The 22,209-nt window shown below is 37.5% G+C and overlaps 1 protein-coding gene across 5 annotated transcripts in view; it reads right to left on the bottom strand.

Annotated features, from left to right (window-relative positions):
- The window catches only part of PIK3C2G (phosphatidylinositol-4-phosphate 3-kinase catalytic subunit type 2 gamma), a 280,978-nt gene that overhangs the window by 193,992 nt on the left and 64,777 nt on the right, over positions 1-22,209 (bottom strand). For all 5 annotated transcript variants that reach the window (XR_011651038.1, XM_071221070.1, XM_071221071.1 and 2 more), the window contains exons 11-14: positions 16,464-16,586; positions 11,437-11,470; positions 5,712-5,907; positions 3,336-3,458 (exon numbers count right to left, since the gene is read on the bottom strand). Coding sequence is in view for 4 of the 5 variants with exons in the window: in XM_071221070.1 (XP_071077171.1) it covers positions 3,336-3,458; positions 5,712-5,907; positions 11,437-11,470; positions 16,464-16,586 (476 nt within the window). In the remaining variant the exon portion in view is untranslated. The remainder of the gene's footprint in view (positions 1-3,335; positions 3,459-5,711; positions 5,908-11,436; positions 11,471-16,463; positions 16,587-22,209) is intronic.

A 22,209-nucleotide genomic window follows, 5' to 3' on the forward strand; every position in this document is an offset into this window, starting at 1 on the left:
GACAACTATTCCTAATAGATCGTGTGAGATGAAGAGTGAGAAACAAGCATTAGACTTAGCTATGCAGGTCAATGGTGACTTAATGGGCAACTTCAGAGGAGCAGAGGTGATGAAAACCTGACTGGAATATTTTTTAGAGGAGAGAAAAAACTAAAGAGAGTGAATATAGACAATTCTTTGGAAGGATTTTTATGCAAAGCAGAGAAAAAGAGGGAGGTTGCTGTTGGAAGAATTGAGTAGAGTTTTGTTTTGTTTTATAACTTATAACTATTTTTAGAATATAAATACTCTGCCTAAGATTTTATACATTGTAAGAAACAGAATGGAAATCACAGTAGAGCATTAGCTTTGGAGTCAGAGTGGGTCTGAGCACCAGTCCTGTGATTTATTGGTTGTGGAGCTTGGGGCAAGTCAATTAATCACCATTAACATCAATATTCTGATCTGTGAAACAGAAATTACAACACCTGCTATGTACTTTTTTGTTGTTAAGTTGAGATGATATAGTGTATTTTGGGGTTATACTATGATGATTGAAATATAATAGGTACTTAAAATCTATATTATATATTATTAAACCACACAGCTTCTGTCCTTAGGTTTACAGTACAGTAATGAAACTTAAAATCAATTATAGTATAAATGCACAAGCTAATAAAATAAATAAAGAATGCTACAGGTACCTAGAAAATGATAAATATTTTTAATGAAAATAATTCTGGGTTCTCAGAAAACTAAAAATGGAACTGCCTTTTGACCCAGAAATTCCACTGCTGGGATTATACCCAAAGAACCCTGAAACACCAATCCAAAAGAACCTATGCACCCCAATGTTCATAGCAGCACAATTTACAGTAGCCAAGTGCTGGAAGCAACCTAAGTGACCAATTAATGAATGGATCAAAAAACTGTGGTACATTTACATGATGGAATTCTACCCAGGAGAGAGAAAGAAGGAGCTTATACCCTTTGCAACAGCATGGATGGAACTGGAGAGCATTATGCTAAGTGAAATAAGGCAGGGGGTGAGGGACAAATACCATATGATCTCACCTTTAAATGGAACATAATCAACAAAAGGAAAAAGCAAACAAAATATAAGCAGAGACATTGAAGTTAAGAACAATCTAACAATAGCCAGAGGGGAATGGGGAGGGGATAGTGGGGAGAAGAGTTTTCAGGAACTATTATAAAGGACACAGGGACAAAACCAAGGGGAGGGTGGAAGCTGGGGAGGGAGGTGGGTTTGGCTGGGGTGAGGAAGAAGGGTGCGGAGAAAATGCAGACAACTGTAATTGAACAACAATAAAATAATAAAAAATTATATATCATGGAAAGAAAATAAAACATTGCTACACAGTTCTAAAAATAATAATAATAATTCTGGGTTGAAGTAAATAACTACTAGGGAAATCAAACAAACTGTCCCAGGAAATACAACCCTTTATATTGGGTTATATATATTGGGTGAAGTCTTAAAGGAAGAGAAGAAAATATCAATGTAGTTATTCCAATAACACTAATGATTTTCAATTTATTTTGAGATTGTTTTCTTTGAAATTGACTTTCGAATTGGATTTTTCTCTTGAGTTGTTTAAATGATGGAACATAGCTGTAATTTATCTGATTTTTTAGAAATAGCCAAGAGTAAGTTTTAATTAAGAAGAATAATTTTAGTAATTGAGTTAGTTAATAACATTTTTGAAGAGTCACTTATTACACAAAATTCATTCATTTTTCTAGCAACACTTACTAGCCTCTTACTCTGTTTGCTGCTGTGTAAGCTGCTAAGGATAGAATAAATTTTTTTAAATAAAATTAAAAAAAGAACAAAACAGATATTTTTTTTATTTTGGTGAAGCAAACAAAAGTATAAACAAACACATTCATTGTAGAACTATAAGGGAGTAGTTGGAGGTTCAGACCAATCAACAAAAGAAAAGGTGACCATTGTTTCTGAATGATAGGGGAGAGAGTTTACAGAACAAGTGAAATAGTGTCTTGAGAGATAGTTAGGTCTTCCCAAGGTGGGCAGTGAAGGCACTGTGCTCTTGACAGGTGGAGGACCCTTAACAGAGGCATTAATTTCTCAGTTTACATTTAGGGTAAGTAGGTCAGAGGCAGAGATTGGCCTGGTGCAGGGGCAGGGGTAGGGCTAACTCTGAAGACTGAGGTTCAGAGATAGGCAGAAGCAAAACCACCAAGGGTGTTGTGTGCTACACAAAATGATTGGTACTTACCTTAGAGAAATTGAAGAGTCCCTGAAGAATTTTATAAGCAAAACTGATTTCGTGCAGTGAAATGTGATTTTGTAATTGAAGGTCAAGTATCTGGTCAAAGTAATTAAGACTCTTAACCAAAGCAGGGGAGACAGAGATGGTCATGTTTTTAGAATAAGGGTTTGCTTTGGGATGGGAACAACCACATGCTGTGTCTCGGGACATGTCTCTATTGAGATAACGCTAAAAATGAGATAAATGGTGTTATCTAAATGGCTTCTAGAAATTTTGAAAATTTCTCAGTAAGAAAGTGCAGTATTGGTAGTCAAATATTTCCCAAGAAAGCCAGACCTTATGAAAGTTCTGATGGAGACTGGACTGAGGAATTTTCTCCTATTTGAGGTGTGAAGAGAATTGGCTCTCAGTGAGCAGTGGAGCCCCAGAGCAATGACAGAAAGACAGTGGATCCGTGTCATAGGAACAGCAAGGAAAAGAATCGGTAACCATGCAAGAGCCATCTCTTGTGATGCTGAGCAAAGTGAGGGCCTGAGGTGGGAAAGACAGAGGGGAGGAGGAGGGCATAGATGATGGTAAGAAAGTATTTCTCCTTACTGATATAATAAATCTCTAGAAAATGGTGAAGTAGGATCCAGTCACCCCAAATTAGGTGGCAGTTTACAAAATGTATACATAATTATTGTCAAAAATGTGATTGTTTAAACAAATAATGTAACTGGCCTTTGTGGGAAAATAGAGATTTCATATTTGGTCACTTCTTCTTTGTTGTATCTGAACCTACCTCCTTCCAGCTCCAAACAGAGGGTATTCCTTTCATCCACAGTCTGTGAATGATTAATAATTCTTCTTTTTCCAGTTTCCCTCTTTGATCAGTTAGGTAATGTGAATTGGACACTTGTCTAGGTTTTAAATGGACTTTCAATTTTTTGAATTAAACAGTCAGTTATTCATTGACCCTAGCATATTTATCGCATCACCGAATCCAATCAACTGGCAACAGTTTTTAAAATCACATGCTTTACTTAAAAATAAAAATAAAAAACTTATTATTATCATTTATTAGATAAATGATCCTACCAGAACAAAGATTAAACTTACATTTCGTTCCAGTTGACCAAGAAAAAAAACAATTTTTTGACTTGAATATTTCTGTGGTTTCTCACTTGGCACAACTTCTTTCCAGCATAAGTAAGCCAACAGGAAAAAGAAAATGCTTTATAGCTTAAAGAAAACACACACATATAACAACAACATTAATTCAATACGCTGAATACTTTGGGCCCTTCCACAGCCCTCTCAGCTGCCAATGCAGGGCGAGGAGGAGGGCCAATTATAGAGCATGGTGGGTGATGAGTGAGGAGCTGCCGAGGTGTGGAAGTACCTCCAGTAATCAAATAATAATGCTTACCTGACTTCCAAATAACATTAAACACTAACATTGCCATGGTAGGTTGAAATATTATTGATAACACCTGCCTTGCTAGCTCACCATGAGCATATGTAACGTCTGATGGTGTCAATTCTATTTTCTGTGCTTGGAAGGTAACACACCGGAAGCCGCACACCACCGTAAAACTGAAGCCACATATGTGTGCAAATAATGAGAGTGTATGTACATTTATTTTACGTGACATTGTGACATGTAATCACAAAAAAATCTCATAATGTTTTAAGAAAATTTATGATTTTGTATTGGGCTGTATTCATAACTGTCCTGGGCCACATGGGGCCGGTGGGCTGCATGTTGGACGCCCCCTGCTCCAGTGGATAGAACCAAAGGATGCTCATTAAGGTAACAGAGGGCTTGGCCAGTAGTGTGGGCCAAATGAACCTGAAAGATGTATATGGAACATTCCATCCAAAAGCAGGAGAGTCCACAATCCTCTCCAGTGCACATGAAACATTCTCCAGTGTGGATCACATGTTAGGTCACAAAACAAGTCTTAATAAATCTGAGAAGATTGAAATCATACCGAGTACATCCTCTGACCACGATAGAATGAAACTAGAAATCAACAGCAGAAAGAAAACAAGAAAATTCCCAAATTAATGCAAATTAACATTTCTGAATAACCACTGTGTCAAATAAAAGATCAAAAGGGAAATTAGAAAATGTCTTTAGACAGATGAAAATGAACACACAAAATATGGGGTGCAAAGAGAACAGTACTAAGTTTATAGCAGTAAATGCCTACATTAGAGAAGAAAGGTTACAAATGAGCAACAGACTTTACAAGCAAGGAACCAGAAAAAGAACAAACTGAGTCCAAAGTTAGTAGAAGGAAGGAAATAATAAAATTTGGAACTGAAATAAATAAAATAGAGAATAGAAAAACAATAGAAAAATAAACAAAACTGAGTGCCACACCCTGCTCTACACATACAGGTGTCTTTATCTGTATTTATCTAACTACATGGTTTTTCATGCGAATTAAACTAAGTATGTTAATGTTTAAAGTTATAATAGAAAATTCATTTGAGTAGCAATTTATTATATTATACATTAACTCTTTAAAATTTGTTATAAAATTAAGAAAGAGAAAAAGCATAAAAGAATCATCATTCTGTGGGTTCTGAAGGAATGTGGACAGAGATATATATAGAGAGAGGATAGATAATGCTTTTTCTAACACAAAAAGTAAAATTTCCTTTCTAATTGGCTTTATAAATATGTATACATTTCAGTTATTTGTAAAAATACAGGCCAATATAGCAATTGTTTATGTTTTTACTAAAATTGTTGTAGCTTTTCTTTGCAATACTAAATGGAGTAGGTACAATGCATCCATTAATAAATTACTATTCTCCTATGAACTTTGATTTAATCTGTAGTATTTTATAGATCTAACATAAGGAATTAAAGAGTATTATAATATCACTCTAATTATGTTATTCAAGAAAATGCTACATAATAGGGTCAATCTAAATACTGATGATGCTCCAATTGTGGTTAATTTCTATTGTCACTCAAATAACTCTTGGCTAATTCCCACTTTATCAAAGTAGTAATCTCGCAAAATAGTTATTACTCAATACTTGGTGAAAACCAGTGTGATGTTTTTGGTATTTTTAATTATTCTCCATCTTTCTCCATGTTCTCTCTTTCTCTCCCCTCTGTGTTTGTGTGTGTGTTCTGTGAACTGACATTAGGCATTTAGATTCAAACATAATAAAAGAAAAATTTTAAGACAGTCACTAATAGGATGAGCATTTTCTGTTTCTATAGTGATATATTGACAATATGTAGTCATTTTTAATATGGAGAATGGGAGAAAACATGAGGGAAAAGGAACATGCATTGGGAATAAAGTTTTTAAAAATAATTTTAAGAATAAGGGTAAATCTATGCTGATTACATTTCAAAATGTTGTGAAATATTTGCCCTAGCAAATAAGAATAAGACAGATTATACTCCAGTTAGAAGCTATGCAAATATTAATTAACTTTTTTGTGAAAAACCTCACCACCACTCACCTATGCGCCCAGGTCTCTGGAATGTTGTGAGCCGCATACACTGTGAAGCTGAGGTGGGAATGGGGCCCAGGATGTACACAGGAAGCATAAGCGGGTGCATTTAGAGGCTGGAAATCTGCATAAAAGCTGCTGCAATAGACATCGATTAGCTGGTAGATGGATGTGGATAGTTCAGTTGTCACTTTTTCTATCAAGCCTAGGGGGGAAATGATATAAATCAGGTCACCTGTGAAGGACCCTATTTATCATTAGCTATCTAGTATAACTTTGAAATTTTTTATAATAAAATTTAAGTAAAATTTAATTAAAATGACCCTCCACCAGCTGAAGCCAATTAGCCATCTGTGCCTCTATATTCAGCCTGGATTAGCTGCTCGTAGTGTAATCAATGAGATGTCATATCTTCAGTTATGGAAATTTTGGAAACCTTTCATCAAAAACCACAGTTGTGGATTATTAATTTGGCATTAGATCTACTATAATTTGCAATAGTTTTGTTTTAGGTTATTATTGTTTAGAATTAATTTGCAGACAAGGAACATGTTTGCTACATGGCTTATAAGTTCTTCAAACAAATTCCATCTAGAAGTTAATCATAATAAATTTGATTAGGCTATGCTGTTTACCCTTAACTAAACACTAATCATATAATATGCCTTGTGTTCCTATAAAAAGACAATGGTAATAGTACCTGGCTATAATCTGATATAAGCTACTTAAAGCTTATTTATGAAAGGTGTATGATGTTTACTAAATCTACTCAAAATCAAGACAAAGTCTTACTGTAGTTTTATCACTGGTTATTTAAAGGGAGCTTATTGATTTTTCCTAAAAGTGACTTGAAGTGTCATGAAGGTAGAAAAATTAAAAAAAAAAAGACTAAGTGAAGGGACTGACAGTTTTCAAATACGTGGTAAATGAAAGAAGCCAATTTTAGGCGTGCTGATCGTATGAGAAGGGTCATCTAATTACAGAATATAAGATAAACTTTCCTTACAATAGCTTTCTTTCTCCTGATAAACTCTCTTTGCCGGGAAAATTCCTACCTGAAAGGAAGGAAGTAGAAGAGACTGATGAAATGTACCAGGCAGATCTGGTGGTCTCTGACCGAGATCAGGACAGGTGGCGCCATGACACTGGAGAAGCTTATGAGGGTGGGGAGTTTTCCTAGTGTTCAGGGTCAAACCTCTTACTGGGGCCGGCAAAGAGTGCTCACTGCTGGCACTACATACGTGGTTGTGAATGAGTGCAGTAGTGAATGAGTGACCCTTTAATACATTCACTACATGCAATTATTTTTGTTTTAATATTCAACTGTAGTAATGGTTTAAAAGATACGTGAAGAATAAGCTCAAATAGAAAGGCTCAAAAATATTCACTTGACAAATATTTAAGTGACAAAAAGGTTTTAAGAAATGAAAAGAATTCATGAAGTGAAATGTTATGAATAAAATGTCTGGTCTCCTCTTTCTCCTCCTTGTTCCTGGTGCCTGATTGGGTTTAGCCGAATAGAATCTGAAAGTGGGCAGGGAGGTCCCCTCAGTGCGGACCTGCCTGCTGTCCCCGGCAGTGGTGGCACCTGTCAGGCCTTGTCCAGTCCTTGAAGCAGGCCTTCTTGGACCCCAGTCTGGTCCTGGCAGATGACAGTGTGGAAGAAAACCATGCAAATGGAATCAGTCTGATTTGATTTAAATGCTGCCCTTTTCCATCCTGGGCCAGACAAAAGTACCAAAATGCCACATTTTACATGTTTCTACTTTTCTTTCACTTTGTCTTAGAGAAAGGAGATGTAATTACCACGTGGCCTAGGGGAGGAAAACAAAGGGCAGGAACGTGCTTAGTGGCTCCCACATGGGAGATTTTGGGCACAGGGCTAAAGAGTGGGACATTTTGTCACACATCTGAACTGCCTGTACCTGAGGGTACTGAGCACCTGTCCTAAGCCACAGGAGAGGCAATAGGGCCAAAGTGGAGGGAGGGGCGGAGCCAACCTTCTTGAAGGAACTGGAGTACAGTAGGTTAGTGGACAACGTTGAGTTGGCAGATGAAGACCTAGTAACAGTCCTCCAGCCGCTCAGTTGCTCCACGTCCCCGTAGTAGGGGATGTAGTTCCGAAAGTTGGTTCGATGGGGCCCCTCTTGGTCAGGCCACACAGCTTCCAGCTCGGCGGCCTCCATGGGGGTGCTTTCCATCAGCAGGTTCCTGCGCTGACTTTGCAGCTGCCTAGTGGGTGTTTGCTGATGATGGTGGTGGTTTCTCTGGCTTGAGACATGGAGGAATGGATGATTGTATTAAACGGGGATCAGAGTGCAGTCCTTCTCCAGGGAAGTGTGCAAGTGGAACTGGGAGAGCCTGGTGAGGAAGACAGGCCTGGTGGCCTTGGCTTCGTGGTGGTCCGGCCTGGACACCAGTTCTCCAGATTGCAGGCTCCTCTTCTGCCAGTTGATCAGGGACCGTGGTTCTGGCCTGTCCCAATTGGGATCCCAAATACCCAGCCTGAGCTCTGGCGCCACCCATGCCAGTGGCTCAGCCACAGAATCTCCGTGTCTTCACCTGCTTAAGGGGTATTTCCCACCCCCACTGCAACCGCCAGAGCGCTGGAACCGGTGACAGAGCCCGCGGGACAGCAGGGGAGACGTTGAGAGAACAAATAAGCACATCATTAGAAATTATGCTGTAATTTGATTCCAGCATGTGTGGAGTGAGCCGCACATTACTCCCATTGATTCAAACGTAGGCACTTCCTCATAAATTGTTTCTGAAACATCCGTTGCTTTTTGGTTTCTAGTTGTTTTGAAAACTAAATAGTACAAAGAGCTAGCTTTTCCCTCCAGTGGTCTGCAGTGCCCAGTGGTCTGCTCAGGCATTTGGATACTCAGGAGAGAGGTCAGCTTCAGCATGGACTTCTTCCCACATCCTGTCTCTCAGCAGCTCTGTCCATAACTAAACGTTTTTGTTGTTGTTCAACACATGCTATTGGTTATTCACTTAGTTGTTCATAACTTTGTATGAAATTTATTAGATGGCCAAATTTTACTTATTTGCTGTATTTCTAAAATTGTGCCCTTTGTTCAAAGGGCCTGAAAGGCCAAGCTCGGTGAAAGAGCACTAATTAAAACTCTCTGAGAAATCAGCAGCAGCAATTAATGAGACAGAAGAGTAAAGCCGCATAACATAGCCCTAAAAGAAGCCTCATCACACTCCGGAGACCAACCGGCAGTGATTCACCTGAGCAACAGGCATAGAGGATTATAAATGTATAGAAACATCTTGTTTCCTCGTTCCCAAATTGTACTGCTGGTACTCCAAAGCAGAAACACAAACTTCTTGTTAATGACCTTCAATCTTGTGCAAATGAATACACATAAAATAAAGCATACAGTTAGGTCAGAGATCTTATTAAGTCAAGCCTCAGCATATATTTTGGTGATTTTTAATTATGTTGATAATTACTCGAACTTTACTCTTTACTTTTTGGTTACAGTTGGTTATAATTTGCTTCTTCCAAGTTTATAGACATGTGTGCTTATGTATTATGCTTTAGTTCCAGCATTCTGGGTGAAGAATGTATTTCACACCTCATTAGACATGTATTAAGGACTCAAGATACTGGGCTTCATAGTGAAATCTAGAGAAAAAATGTTTATCATCCCTGATTTTACGTTGGAAAAACTGTTATAGTGTTATGAATAAAGAAATAATGGCAATATTTATGCAATTAAAATGCATTCATTAGAATCTACGATGACTTAGCATGGAATATAAGTCCCTGGGAATGCTCCTGTGAAGTTTTATGGGATCTCATATTCCAATCCCTTAGGAATATGAGTGAGGGGATTTTATTCTAACATTCCCAATGGAAAGAAAGAAGGACCAGTACCCGTAGGCATACCTGCGGCTTGTTCACTCCACGTTCTATCACTTGGACTTTGTGTTAGTAACATTGTTGGGAAGGTTTTACCCCCTCCCCTTCCTCTATAACGTTCTGGAGTTTTATGGATGCCTGGAACAGGGACTTTTTCACTAGCACAGGTTTGTTTCTCCATGTCCTCTGTCATCCCATTTTCCTCTGATGTGAAGCGGCAGTTCTTTAAACATAATAGAAGGTCTTCTTTTGAGTGGCGGGAATTAGTGTTGAAAGGATGCCCCTCTGTACATAACTTTTCACTGAAAATGATTAAAAGTATGGAGGACAGGTTGGGGTTATTATTTGCCCTTCATTGGCACCTCTGATTCCAAGGGTGTTAGTTCAATATCTGCGAGTCAGCCAGTTTTCTTAAAGACACGCAGTGTTCATAAGTACCTTCTCCCTGAATAAACAAGAAGAACCCTGACCACAACCTGCCCATTAAATACTATCATACCTTTAATGTATATCAGGAAAACTGAGGCTTATAGAATTTAATTCTCTAAGATCATAAAGTCAAAAAGTGGCAGAGTCGAAATTCAAAACCAGTTCTGCCTGATTCCAAGGAACAAACTCTTTTCTCTGTATCACTTTACCATACATCTACTATTCTCTGTGAAGGCCAAGTCCTCCTGTGCGTGCCATTTTATAGGTTTGGGGCCTCTTTAGCACTTCTTATTACAGAACCAAATTTTCCTACTTGTTATGGAAGATTGGTTTTTAAGAGCCTGACTTTTTAATCTTGAATATTTTATTTTTATTTATTTAAAAAAATTTACTCTATTTTTTCCATTAATCCTTATACCACCCCCATAATTAACAAACTGTTCTCCATGCCCATGAATCTTTTTTCCTTTATGCTCAGTCCCTCCACCCTTAACCCCACCCCCAAGAGCTGTCAGCCTGCTCTCTCTGAGTCTGTCTCTATGTTGCTTGTTAGTTCAGTTTGTTCATTAGATTCCACAGATGAGTGAAATCATATGATATTTTTCTCTCTATGGCTTATTTTACTTAGCATAATGTTCTCCAGGTCCATCCATACTGTTGTAAAGGGTAAATTTTTCTTCTTTTTTATGGCCGAGTAGTATTCCATTGTGTAAATGTCCCATAGTTGTTTAATTCACTCATCTACTGATGGGCACTTGCGCTGCTTCCATATCTTGGCGATTGTAAATAATGCTGCAGTGAACATAGTAGTGCTTATGTTCTTTCGAATTAGTATTTTGGGTTCCTTCGGGTATATTCCCAGAAGTGGGATCACTGGGCCAAAAGGAACATTCACTTTTAATTTTTTTGAGGTATCTCCATACTGCTTCCCACAGTGGTTGCACCAGTCTGCATTCCCATTGACAGGGAAACAGGACTCCCCTTTCTCCACGTCCTCGCCAGCACTTTGTTGACTTATTGATGACAGCTATTCTGACAGGTGAGAGCCTGACTCTAAATTTGAACTTAGTGACTTTGAAGAAGGATACTTGCTACTTTCTTGGCATTCTTACATCAAAATATAATTAGCTAAAGAAAATTTTACAGTTTCTTGAAATGGTCAGAAGGCCATTTTTAATATTTCTTTAATTTTTATATATCCCTTTGATTTTTCCCATTCTTTAAAAATGTCAGGCTAAAAGTTTAGAGAGAAAGGACCATTATTCATTCAGAGAATAATCACTTTCATGAGTAAAAGAGTGTTAGCAATGCATTTTTCCTCAAAAAATTTTCTGTATGTTTGTGTTACCATAATATTTGTATGGAAAATTGAAAAAAAAAATTTTTGGTTCTACAACTTTCTAAAAAATTTTGAGTACATATATGATTTACCTTTTGCTGAAGTCTCTGAACCTTGATGAAAATTCTAAAAGAGAAAATAGGTGCAAGACACGCTTGTTATTCAGAAACAAATTCACAAAACAGTCAAAATGATAATATCCAGAATCTAGACACTGAAACTTCTCTGGAATTAAGTAGACAAAGTATTACTCGGTGTCATATGTAAATGTTTCTTATAACCAGAGGAAATCTGATTTGCATGACAATCCTGAATGCTCGTTGTAATGAATATTCTAGGTTATCTGATTTTTTAGAGACATTCCTAGAATAGCCTTCTAGTATTATTAGAACAGTTCTCCACGGTCTAAGCTCAATCCCCCTTCCATAACATTATCTAATATTTTTATATAAGTGCATTTCTAATTCTTTCTGTTCAGTGTATTCAGTTCTCATTTATGCACAAGTTTTGGGCTGCACCAAAAAGAGGACCTGACGAAAGTGGACCAAATCATATAAATTCACTATGTAGTTTCATTTTTTCCTTTATTTTCAAGAGACTAAAAACGATTTTAAAACACTTGAGACTATATGCTAAATTTTAAAAATACTATATGAAATTTATTTTTTGTTGTCATTTAAGTTTGCATTCATTAGCATGATGGTTTTGTTTATTTCCATATTTATTGACTTGTCTGTGTTATTTTTGTTGGAGGCCTAGATTACTTTAGTGGTTTAGGATTTTCTGGTATAACTTCCTTATCATGAAAACTATGTAAGGTGATTCACAGATTCACAAAAATAAGGTTTCAGTCCAAAAGCAAAGTCAATTTTTAATAAGGTATATTTTAAATGACACTGTTTTTTTAAAAAATTGCTTTGACAAGTTTGCTTTTCAGTACATTCAATTAATGAAAAGCTCAATTTCTCAAATAAATAAACTGGGGAATAATTGTTTTTCCTATAACCAGAAACTTGTTACAGTATTTCTTATGAGAGAAACACTTCTATCATGTTTAAAATGTAATTAAAGTTGTATACAACTTCTCACTGAAAAGCATTATTTATATAAGCCTTTTCAGACACATTTCCCTTGGGTAAGATATTTCATCTAAGCATAGTTTCAACCACTAGTCTTAACAAGTGCACATATGAGGGGGACCCAAAGACCTAGGATTTACTTATAAAATATTGTGTATTTATTCTTGTTTAAACTTCAGTCACCTTCAAATTACTCTTCATTTGATGCAATACACCTCTATTGAGATGTTTTTTCCCACTGCTCAAAACAGTTTCTGAACTGGTCGATTTTTCAGTGCCTCTGCCATTTTCCATTTCACCTCTTCCACATTGACAAAATATTTCCCTTTAAGGACTTTTTTTTTTTTTCCATCTGGGGAAACCAAAAAAAGTCACTCAGGGAAAAATCAGGTAATAGGCAGGGTGGTACATGGAGGTCATGCCCTTTTTGGTCAAAAACTGCTGAACACTCAGTGTGGTGTGGGCAGGTATGCATGTAAATCACCCATTATGAAATGGGCAAACACGCTGAAAGAGTTGTAAAAAAAGTGACTGAAGCCAAACGCAGCCTCTCACAACAACACCTGCTGGCACACTGATAGCAGTGGGTTCCTAGAACACTCAGCTAGTGGGGGAAGCCTGTACTACAAGGGGCCCACCCTCCAGAAGATAGTTCCAGTTTTGGGGGGCCACCCCTCATAAGAGCTCTACCCCACCCCTGTTATTAGCCTGACTGTTAAAGATGTTAGCCTGATTTAATGAGAATTCAATTTATTCCAAAATAAAAACTTGTATTTTAAAATCACCATAGCATCCACCTACAGACAATGTGGAAGGCCATATTTTTTCTTCATGGTTCCCTTATTTTATGAGCATTTAATGAAAATATATTATGTGAGCTTCTGGAACATAATTCTGAAGGATGAAAAATTGTTTCCGATGCTGAGTGTGGGATGAACAAAGGTACAATTGCATTTGTGATACAATTCGTCATCTTGCCAAAACTTACATTTAATAAATGCCTGATTACTTCCCTGTGTGGCAGGATATAGTCTCTTGCAAGCTGACAAAAAAAAATGCAGCCACAAGAAAAGAAAGCTTCTCAATTTTAACTTTGTTGGCAGAAGACTCATCTGCCTCAGTATTTCTTTAATCTTGGTTCATGGTGGGTGGATAGAGTGAACTACCATGACATTGTTAACTGCAGTTGGTTAACGCACAAATTCCATATAATGTGCTTACTCTTAGTGCCAGCATTCTTAGGTAGGTGGGCTCTAGTTATGCTAGGGTGTAAAAAGAGATGAACAAAAAGTCTGAATGAAGGTGATGTAGAATTAGCAAACCTTTAAAGTCTGCTCACAGTAAATAGAATCTGTTTAGTATGGGATACTGAACTACCGATTTTGGTCATTGATATGTCTGAAATAAAACCATCAATTTTCAGCTGTTTTCTTCATTTCTATGCATGAATAATCATGTACAATTTAGTGCTCATAAGTATATAAGAAATGTAAAATGTGAATATGAGCTTTCCTTGAGAATTATCATTATTCATAGCTTTCCTAGGAAATAATTTCTCCTTGAAGGATTCTTTTGGCTTCAGATATATTGAAAGTTTGATATTTCAGAGAAAATTGTCATTTGCATTCCTTTTGGAAGTTTCAAAAAAGGTTTTAAGGATAAAGCTTTTTTATCTAGTAATACTTTGATATTATTTGAAGTACTTCATCCTAAAGTTAGATTTTCTGCATTTTTTGATTGGTTGTTTATTTCTGCTGGTTCACTGAGAGCTGGGCATGAAAATGGATGAACCACCAGGCGATCTTGCCAGATGGGAAGGCATGTGTTCACGTTCACACATCTGGTCTACTCCTCTGGCCAGGCTCACATTTGTCACGAGGCTGGTGGTTATCAGTGGCCCTGAGATAATGGGCACTTAAGCAGAGCTTGTGTGAACTAACACCATCTTGGCCACATGGGAAAGGTTCTCAGAAACCGCCACCATCCCCATCCCCACCACCTCCACTAATAATAATGATTCTCTTTCAGGACACTGTCTTCTAGATTACTGTCATCAATATTATTTTACATTATCTTAATTATTAATGTTATTTCTAATACTTATTTCATAAGAAATTATTAACATTACTTTTAATACAAGAACCCTGCAAGTTTTGTTTTTCTGTTTTAGACATGATTACAACTAAAACTCAGATAAATGAATGAATTTTTCTAAAGGATGTTCATCTGGAAAGTAGGTCTTGAATTCAAAACATGTTTGTGTAACTCTAAGCTGTTTGTATTTTACTGTCTGCTTTAGGTACTTGTGATGTCTCTAATGTAATAATCTAAGGGAAACTAATTGTTTCTTGAAAGTAAATTCTCACTCCCTTGTTATCCTGACTTAACTTCAGTTATTGGAAGGTTTTTCCTAATGTTATATAATTCTTAAGTCTTTGAGTTTATCAAAATATTTTCCAAAATACTTGTGAGAGGCTTTTCAAGACTGCAGCATAATTTTCTTACTGTGACATAGAATAGAAAAGTATGATTAGGTTAGTTGTGTTCACATCAGATTTATCACCTTGACATCATTTGTGAAATCCTTGGGTCTTAGTATCTACACACAGCGACAGCTGTAGAGACTGCCTAGTTATTTCATTTTCCTCTGTAATTGGAGAGAGTAGATATTTCCCCACTAATAAAAATTTGAGGAAATAAACACATGTCTATATCAGAAATTGAATTTTGAGATCTATTGATTATATTATTTAAATTTTGGTTCATTTGTTGCTTTGTGCTTTTAGTTTTTAATAGATCTTTCTCTTGAAAATCTTTTGGTGATGTGACTCCATTGCTCCTCAGTCATCCCTGTTACTATTGTTTGTGTCTGCAAATAAAGCATTTACATTTCTATACTAATTATTACGAGCTCTTCACAAAAAACATTCTAATTAAAACAGAAAGTTCAACTTTATGAAATTACTGATTTTTTCATAATCACCTATTTGAAACAATAAGCCCAATGATTTATTTATGTATATTGATGTAGTTGTCCACTTTCTAATTCAATCTTTTTGGAATTTCAAGGCTGGCGTATTTCATGTAACATAATCTCTACTGTTCCTTCCCATGCAAGTAAGGGTGCAGGTGGTCACGTTCTCTCACAAAGTTTCACATGTGCTGGAATGTGTGCAGGGGCCTGGGTTCAAATCTCCATATGCCACGTGTTAATGCTCTACACAAGCAGTATAAACATCAGATTTTAGTAATGAAACGAGCAGTGAAATACCTACTCTGTAGCATTGCTGTTTGGAAGAATTGAAATAAAACTTAAATGAAATAATATATTAGTGAAACTACTTTATTATTGCGATGTACTATCAAGTACTTGTTATTGTTGTTATTATAATCATTATAATCATCATATCTTTCTGTGTAATTCCTTGTTAAACTAACAATAAGACTGAATTGATTCATCAGACCAGATTTCTTATTGTTTTTATTTTTTCCCGGACAATATCACACCTACATCAGATTTCTGAGCTTAACAAAAGAAATCACATAAATCTCATTTTTTTACACCTGAAAGAAAATAAACCAGGAAATCATTATAAGATGTGGGATCATAGAAGCAGTATGCGTTACAAATTCAGCAAAAGATGCCACAAACACTGATCTTTTCTGCACAAGTGCTCGACCACGCACCCAGGGACACTTAGGCCTACGTATACTGGTGCACACCAGAGCCAGTAACAGTCTGTATCACACACTGGCCTGTGAATATTATTACATAAGTATATTCATCTAGGTAGATTGTGGGCTTGATTTCAGCCTCGCTTGGAAGTTATATTGTTGTTACAAACTTCAAAAGTGTAAGAAATTGGCTTTTAATTTAGTTCAATCTCTTTGTATAATACAGTCAAGTTTCCATTGTCCCCAAATGATTGCAATATATGCACACACACACATGTAGTAGTTAGTCCTGCCCTTCAGTTTCCTTGATTAATTATTGAACTCAGGTTTAAAATAACTTCTGTGTAATGAGCGAGCATATTTACCTCGGGTTTTCTCTGTAGAACTAGTCTGAGCTCACTTACAGCATCTGTAATTTGCTTCGTCTCCACACATCCCAGAACGCTGCATATATTTTTAACATCTTCAATTACATTTTCCACGTTTCGCTGTAGACGAAAAGAGCCATATCTTATAGTTTATTAAAATTAAGAGGACACTAATTTATCTTTACACTAATTCTTTTTCCATGAAGTGGAAATGGAATAAAATGTGGTTGTTCCCATATACAGGGATTTTCAAGACTTTATGGTGGCCTGAGCTACAATGTGCATTGAGCGAATTCTCAAAAGTAGGACTATTAAGATTGTGTATATATATATATATATATATATATATATATATATATATATACCAGCTGTAACTCTAATTTAATATTATCTGAAATGAAATGGGAGAGAAAGAGTGGAAGAGGAGGAAGGAAGAGAGGGAGGGACAAGGAGGGAGGGGGAGGGAAGACGGGAGGGAGAGTGAAAGATGGATGAAGGAAGAAAGAATGTCTGGTATTTGCAAAATACTTTGAAAACAAAGCAAATGATGCCAGATCTATAAAGAGTGTCAGAATGCATCTGTTTTCATAAGCAATGTAGAGAAGAGCAATTTATTAAACACTCATATTTGCAGCATCCAGAACAAACTTGGGACAATGAGTGTTTGCTAATCATTTGATTGTACTTTCCTAGAAGCAACTGACGTTTCAAAAAATTATCAATGACAAGTACAGGCTACAGTAGTGACCAACTCTTCTTAATATCAAAATTACTTGTGGCACTTAAGGTAGTTGTGCCCAGATATCATGGTCACAGTTCAAAGAGTTTCTTTTTAACATTTTTTTACTGTTATTCAATTACAGTTGTCCCCATTCCCCCCCATTGCTCTTCCCTGCCTTGTCTACCTCCCCTTCTCCCACATTCAATCCTGCCCCAACCCTGTTGTCCTTGTCCATGGGTAAAAACTTCTTTTTTAATTGAATTTATTGGAGTGACATTGGTTAATAAAATTATATAGCTTTCAGGTATAGAATCATTACTCTTTTATTTCTCATTTTTCACATGTTCTGAAATTAGCTTTCATTTAAAAAATCTGCTCTATTTTGCCCTTATTCTTTTCCATATATCATGAGTAACTATGTTGAGAAATATTTTTCTCTTTAATTTTGTGCAACTCACCTTTCACTCTATGACATTCTTATGTACACTGTCTATATCATTAGTGATGATAGCTTTTCAAAGCATGTCAGCTCTGTCACCAGCATTATGGTCGTTCCAATGGAGGATTAGAACAGTTTATTTCAAAACAGGTGGGAAAATATTTTTCCTTTTTTTTCACACAGAGACATGGATATACAATCCCTCAAAGATTTTAACTCTACTCATTCTAGTCATTTTCTTAACAAAACATTATCAATACATAAACACAAAATGAGTATTATATTAAGGGAATACCATTTTGTTTCATTTGTGGAAAAACAATTTTAATATGTTGCCAGTATCTCTTATATGATTTTATAAACACTGAAAATGGATGGCAAAAACCTAGGCAGAAAAGCTAATTAATACTGTGAAAGACAATCAGAATTCCAAAGAGGATAACACACTCAATTAATGAGGTAACAGTAAGAAGATGCAATTTAATTGGGACATATTTTGTCTTTCACAGACTAGGAAAATACAACCACTCAGTTATAACACAGGGAAGAAAATTTTATAGGTCATTCACATGAAGACAAGTTAGCGGTTTTACTTATGTTTGACATCACTATGAATCACCATTGTGCCAGGGCTGCCAGGTTTACTTCATTGTAACTAGAAAGTTAAGAGTTCCACCACATTTTCTATGTGCATAATCTGAATGGAAGTTTAGTTTGGGGTATCACCTTTGAGACTGAACTTGACAAATGGACTTTTCACAAAGGAGAACAACTCAATTATTAATACACTGTCAATGTACTCAGTCAGAATAGTATAGTAGACATTATGTTCATCTTGCTGTCAAGCTATGTGTGTTAAAATCGTGGTTCTGCCTCATTTCTATCTGTGACAATTATCAAATTATTCAACTTCCAAGGGCTTGAGTTCCCTCTTCTGTAAAATTACAATAGTAATAATTATAGGGTTGTTGTAATGATTAAATAAGGCCAAATATTAAAAAGTGCCTGACAGAGTATATGGATTCAATTTTAGCTAATTAATTTTTATTTAATTAATTTTTATCTATTCACACAGATGTTTCAGTTTGTGAGAAATCAAATACTGTACATATCGAGATAACTAACTAGTAAATAAGAATTAAAAACTCCTAAAAACTATGGGAATGGCACATGTTAGTTGCTAGGTCTAGTTTTCATTCATATCTTCTAAGTGTGCATGTGGCGCACGTGAATCTGTGGAAATCCACAAGATGTTCCTGGTCGAAACGCCAATGCTGGGTTGACTTGTGTCGCTTGGTAGCTAATTTACTTCTCTCTTACTCATCTTGCAGTGCTTTTTGGATCTGTTTACCTCATTTAATCCTCAGAAAGTCCGAAACATAAATCTTGTATTCATTACATTCATATATCACTGAGATTGCTAGAATATGTTAAGTGAAATATTGCAATAGCAGAATTAACTTTGCGATTAATTGGATGAGAGGACCAACAGAAAGGCTGGATTTAAACGATAGCAAAACTTCGTACTGAGAAACCAAGAACACAGGGTGCCATTAGTTATGGCAGAAAACACAAGTGAAATGGTAAAACTTTTGGTGGGATCGCTATGCATATAGTTTTAACACACAGAGCTTGAGCTTCCAAGGGACAACCAAGTAGATGCAGTCTTCCAATACGTGGAAATGCCATGGGATTCCAGCTCTAGCAACAGCTGTACTGAGAAACACTCACACACACAGAGCACACAATCATACGAACACTAAATGAACTATAAGAAAACATACGAATGTGTAGCTTAGCCTAAAACACAGGTAAGTATCAGGGTGACAGAAATTTAAATAGGAAATTAGGCCAGAGTAGTAGCTTCAACATTGGTGTTGCAAAGGCCTGGCCTGGGGAAATAATCAGGGTGATTTTAGACCCCACGTTTCGAGACCCCAGATTTTACTGCTCACAGCAAAATGAGTGTTGAAATTTTAGACCCAAACTAGTTGGTATAGGTAGGGGAAGGGTCAGAGCTGGGGCTGTGGTCTTGAAATAAATTGACCTTGGATAGATTGTCACCTGGACAAGACGGAAGAAGAAAAACCACGCTTACTGACCAAGAGAAGTTTTGAGGAAGACTTTCTCCAACCAGGGGCTTTGAGTAAGGAAAATGATTACCTAAGTAGCTGTGTTATATGTAGCTGTATTAATGTATACAACCCACATTAAGTATTCACGCTGAAAATTGTGCCTAAAAATTAAGTATTCATGCTAAAACTATTGTGAATCTTGAGTTACTGAAAACTGATAATTATGCTGTGATGTTATTTTGTGTGACATGTTCCAAGCTTATCTTAGCAAATATTTGATGTATCATAGACTCTGAAGGAGTAGCATTCTAGTATTTTAGATACTAAGCTTACCTTAAAAATATTTGGGACATTGGGGAAATTTGGTGGCAAACGTTTCTCCTCTGCATCTTTCTGGAGAACAAAACAAGAAGGCATACGGTTCCCCCCACCTTCATTTAGCTGTGGTAGCGACCAAAATACTGTGTTTAGACAGCCATGTGACGGCTCACAATTTTTCAGGTATTGTATAAACTTTAATGAATTTCTACTTATATTTACATACTGAAAATTATCCAATTCAATTAATGAGTTTGGAGAAAATTGAGAATTTAGAATTATTTTCTTTCTAGTTTAATAGTTAGTGCCGTTATAAATTGCTTGTTCCTTAAATAATAAAAATAGTCTTTGGAGTTTCATTTCAGCTTAAAATATTCGACTTTGTCCCCACAGTAACAATGAAAAAAGGCAAAAATATGAAAAATCATTATTTTTTCTGACCTTAGCATAGATTCGAGGTCACAAGGTAACCAAGTATACTGAAGTCCAGGAGTAATAGGCTACTTCAAGCAGAGACAGGGCAGACAGTCTTTGACCTTTGGCAGAGCATGGGAGAAAGAGGCCACTACATAAGAGGGTGAGAATAAGTCAGCTAAAATTTTAACAGATTCTTAAAAGCTAGCATGTCAGTTTGGAATATTTGGGAATCCAAAGGATCTACATTCCACTTGCAGCTCTTTTCCAGGGACGCCTACCAGTCGTTCAAGGGAGACATTAGAGGCGATGCGGGAAAGTGAAGGCCCATGCAGTGGTGCAGGAATGCAGTGTGCATTCGAGTCTATGGGACAGGCACAGAGCCCTGCTCACTTCTGCGAAGTCTCCTCTTATAAGGAGTAAAAGCCTTAATTTGCTGGTGGATGGTCCTAGGAAAATGACGACCCTGGAAGAGTTAGAATACCCTCTGTCATTGTGATTCCACGCAAACCTTTTTGCTTTTGTGGGGGGATGGGAAGAGAAAGAAACGCAGTTTACCTCTAGGGGAGAGGTGATTATGGCTGAAGATTCTTGGCTGATGAGGGAAACCTTCTGCTTCCGGAGGGGCAGGAGACCCTATCTGGAGTCCTGATCCTACATGGATACCAGTCACAGGTGGGGTGCTGATACCGATAGATAGCCTGTCTGGACTGCTGGGAGCAGGCTGAGGGTGGGGAACAGGAGGGATCACTGGGGAGACAGATGTAGGCCATGGGAATGGAACCTGGGAGCAGCGTGTGCACCCAGCCTCGTTCTCTGGGGACAAAGATAGGCAATCCGAGTAATGCCTTCAGAACCACCCAGGGCCATGGCAAGGACATCAGGATTCACAGTGCAGTGCAGGTCCCCAGGATGTAAGGCCATATTGACTGCATAACTGAACATGTGCCTCATGGACACTCCACACCTGGTGTGGAGGTCCTGATTCGGACTGCAGATGCCCTGCCCAACCTGCTGAGACCACCCTTGGTGCTGCTGGAGAGGCTGTGCAGAAGTTTCCAGAATCCCTTAACTTAAGTTTTTGGTATGGTCACTGTCTGTCAGTGGGACCCGAATGTGGGTGACTTGCTGCATGGGGGGACTAGGGCATGAGAGGTAGAGCTGATGGAGTGCCAGTGGAGTCTCCCTGCCCCCAGTTGAGATGGCACCAGGGGGTGGTTCTTACAGAGCACGTGCAAGACTAACAATATAGAAGCTCTCCTATTCCCTCCTGATACCAGATTGGGGGTGGGACCAGGGGAAGGCAGGCACATGGGCCATAGGGGTCAGAGTGGTGGCAGGAGGAGGAGCTGGACCAAAGAGACTGCCAGCTTAGCCTGGGGAAGGAAGGTATTGGTTGGGAGGTGGACCCCTCAAAACACACAAAAGTTTAAGAAGTTAATTGGTCATTCTGAGAAAGCACCTGACCCTTCTCACATCCAAAACAAATATAGTCCCAGGGGAACAAAGAAACACTTTCTTGCTCTTTGCTTACTGATTGGCACCTGCACTTGGAAAATGCACTGGCCTGTCCTCTCCATGGGCCATGTGGCCTTAGCAGTCACATGGCCCACGGCCTCCAGGAGAGAGTCTTTCTTTCTCTCGCCAACGTGGTGAAACATTGGCTGGTGTGTTCATGTGCTACCACGTCCAGGAGCATGCAACATTGTGGCTCTAGCAGCCACAGGGCCATGGCCATGCAGGCTCCATACAGTCTTCAGGAGGGAGCCTGAGGAG

The sequence above is a fragment of the Desmodus rotundus genome, chromosome 3 (genome assembly GCF_022682495.2).
Source record: "Desmodus rotundus isolate HL8 chromosome 3, HLdesRot8A.1, whole genome shotgun sequence".
Taxonomy (NCBI): domain Eukaryota; kingdom Metazoa; phylum Chordata; class Mammalia; order Chiroptera; family Phyllostomidae; genus Desmodus; species Desmodus rotundus.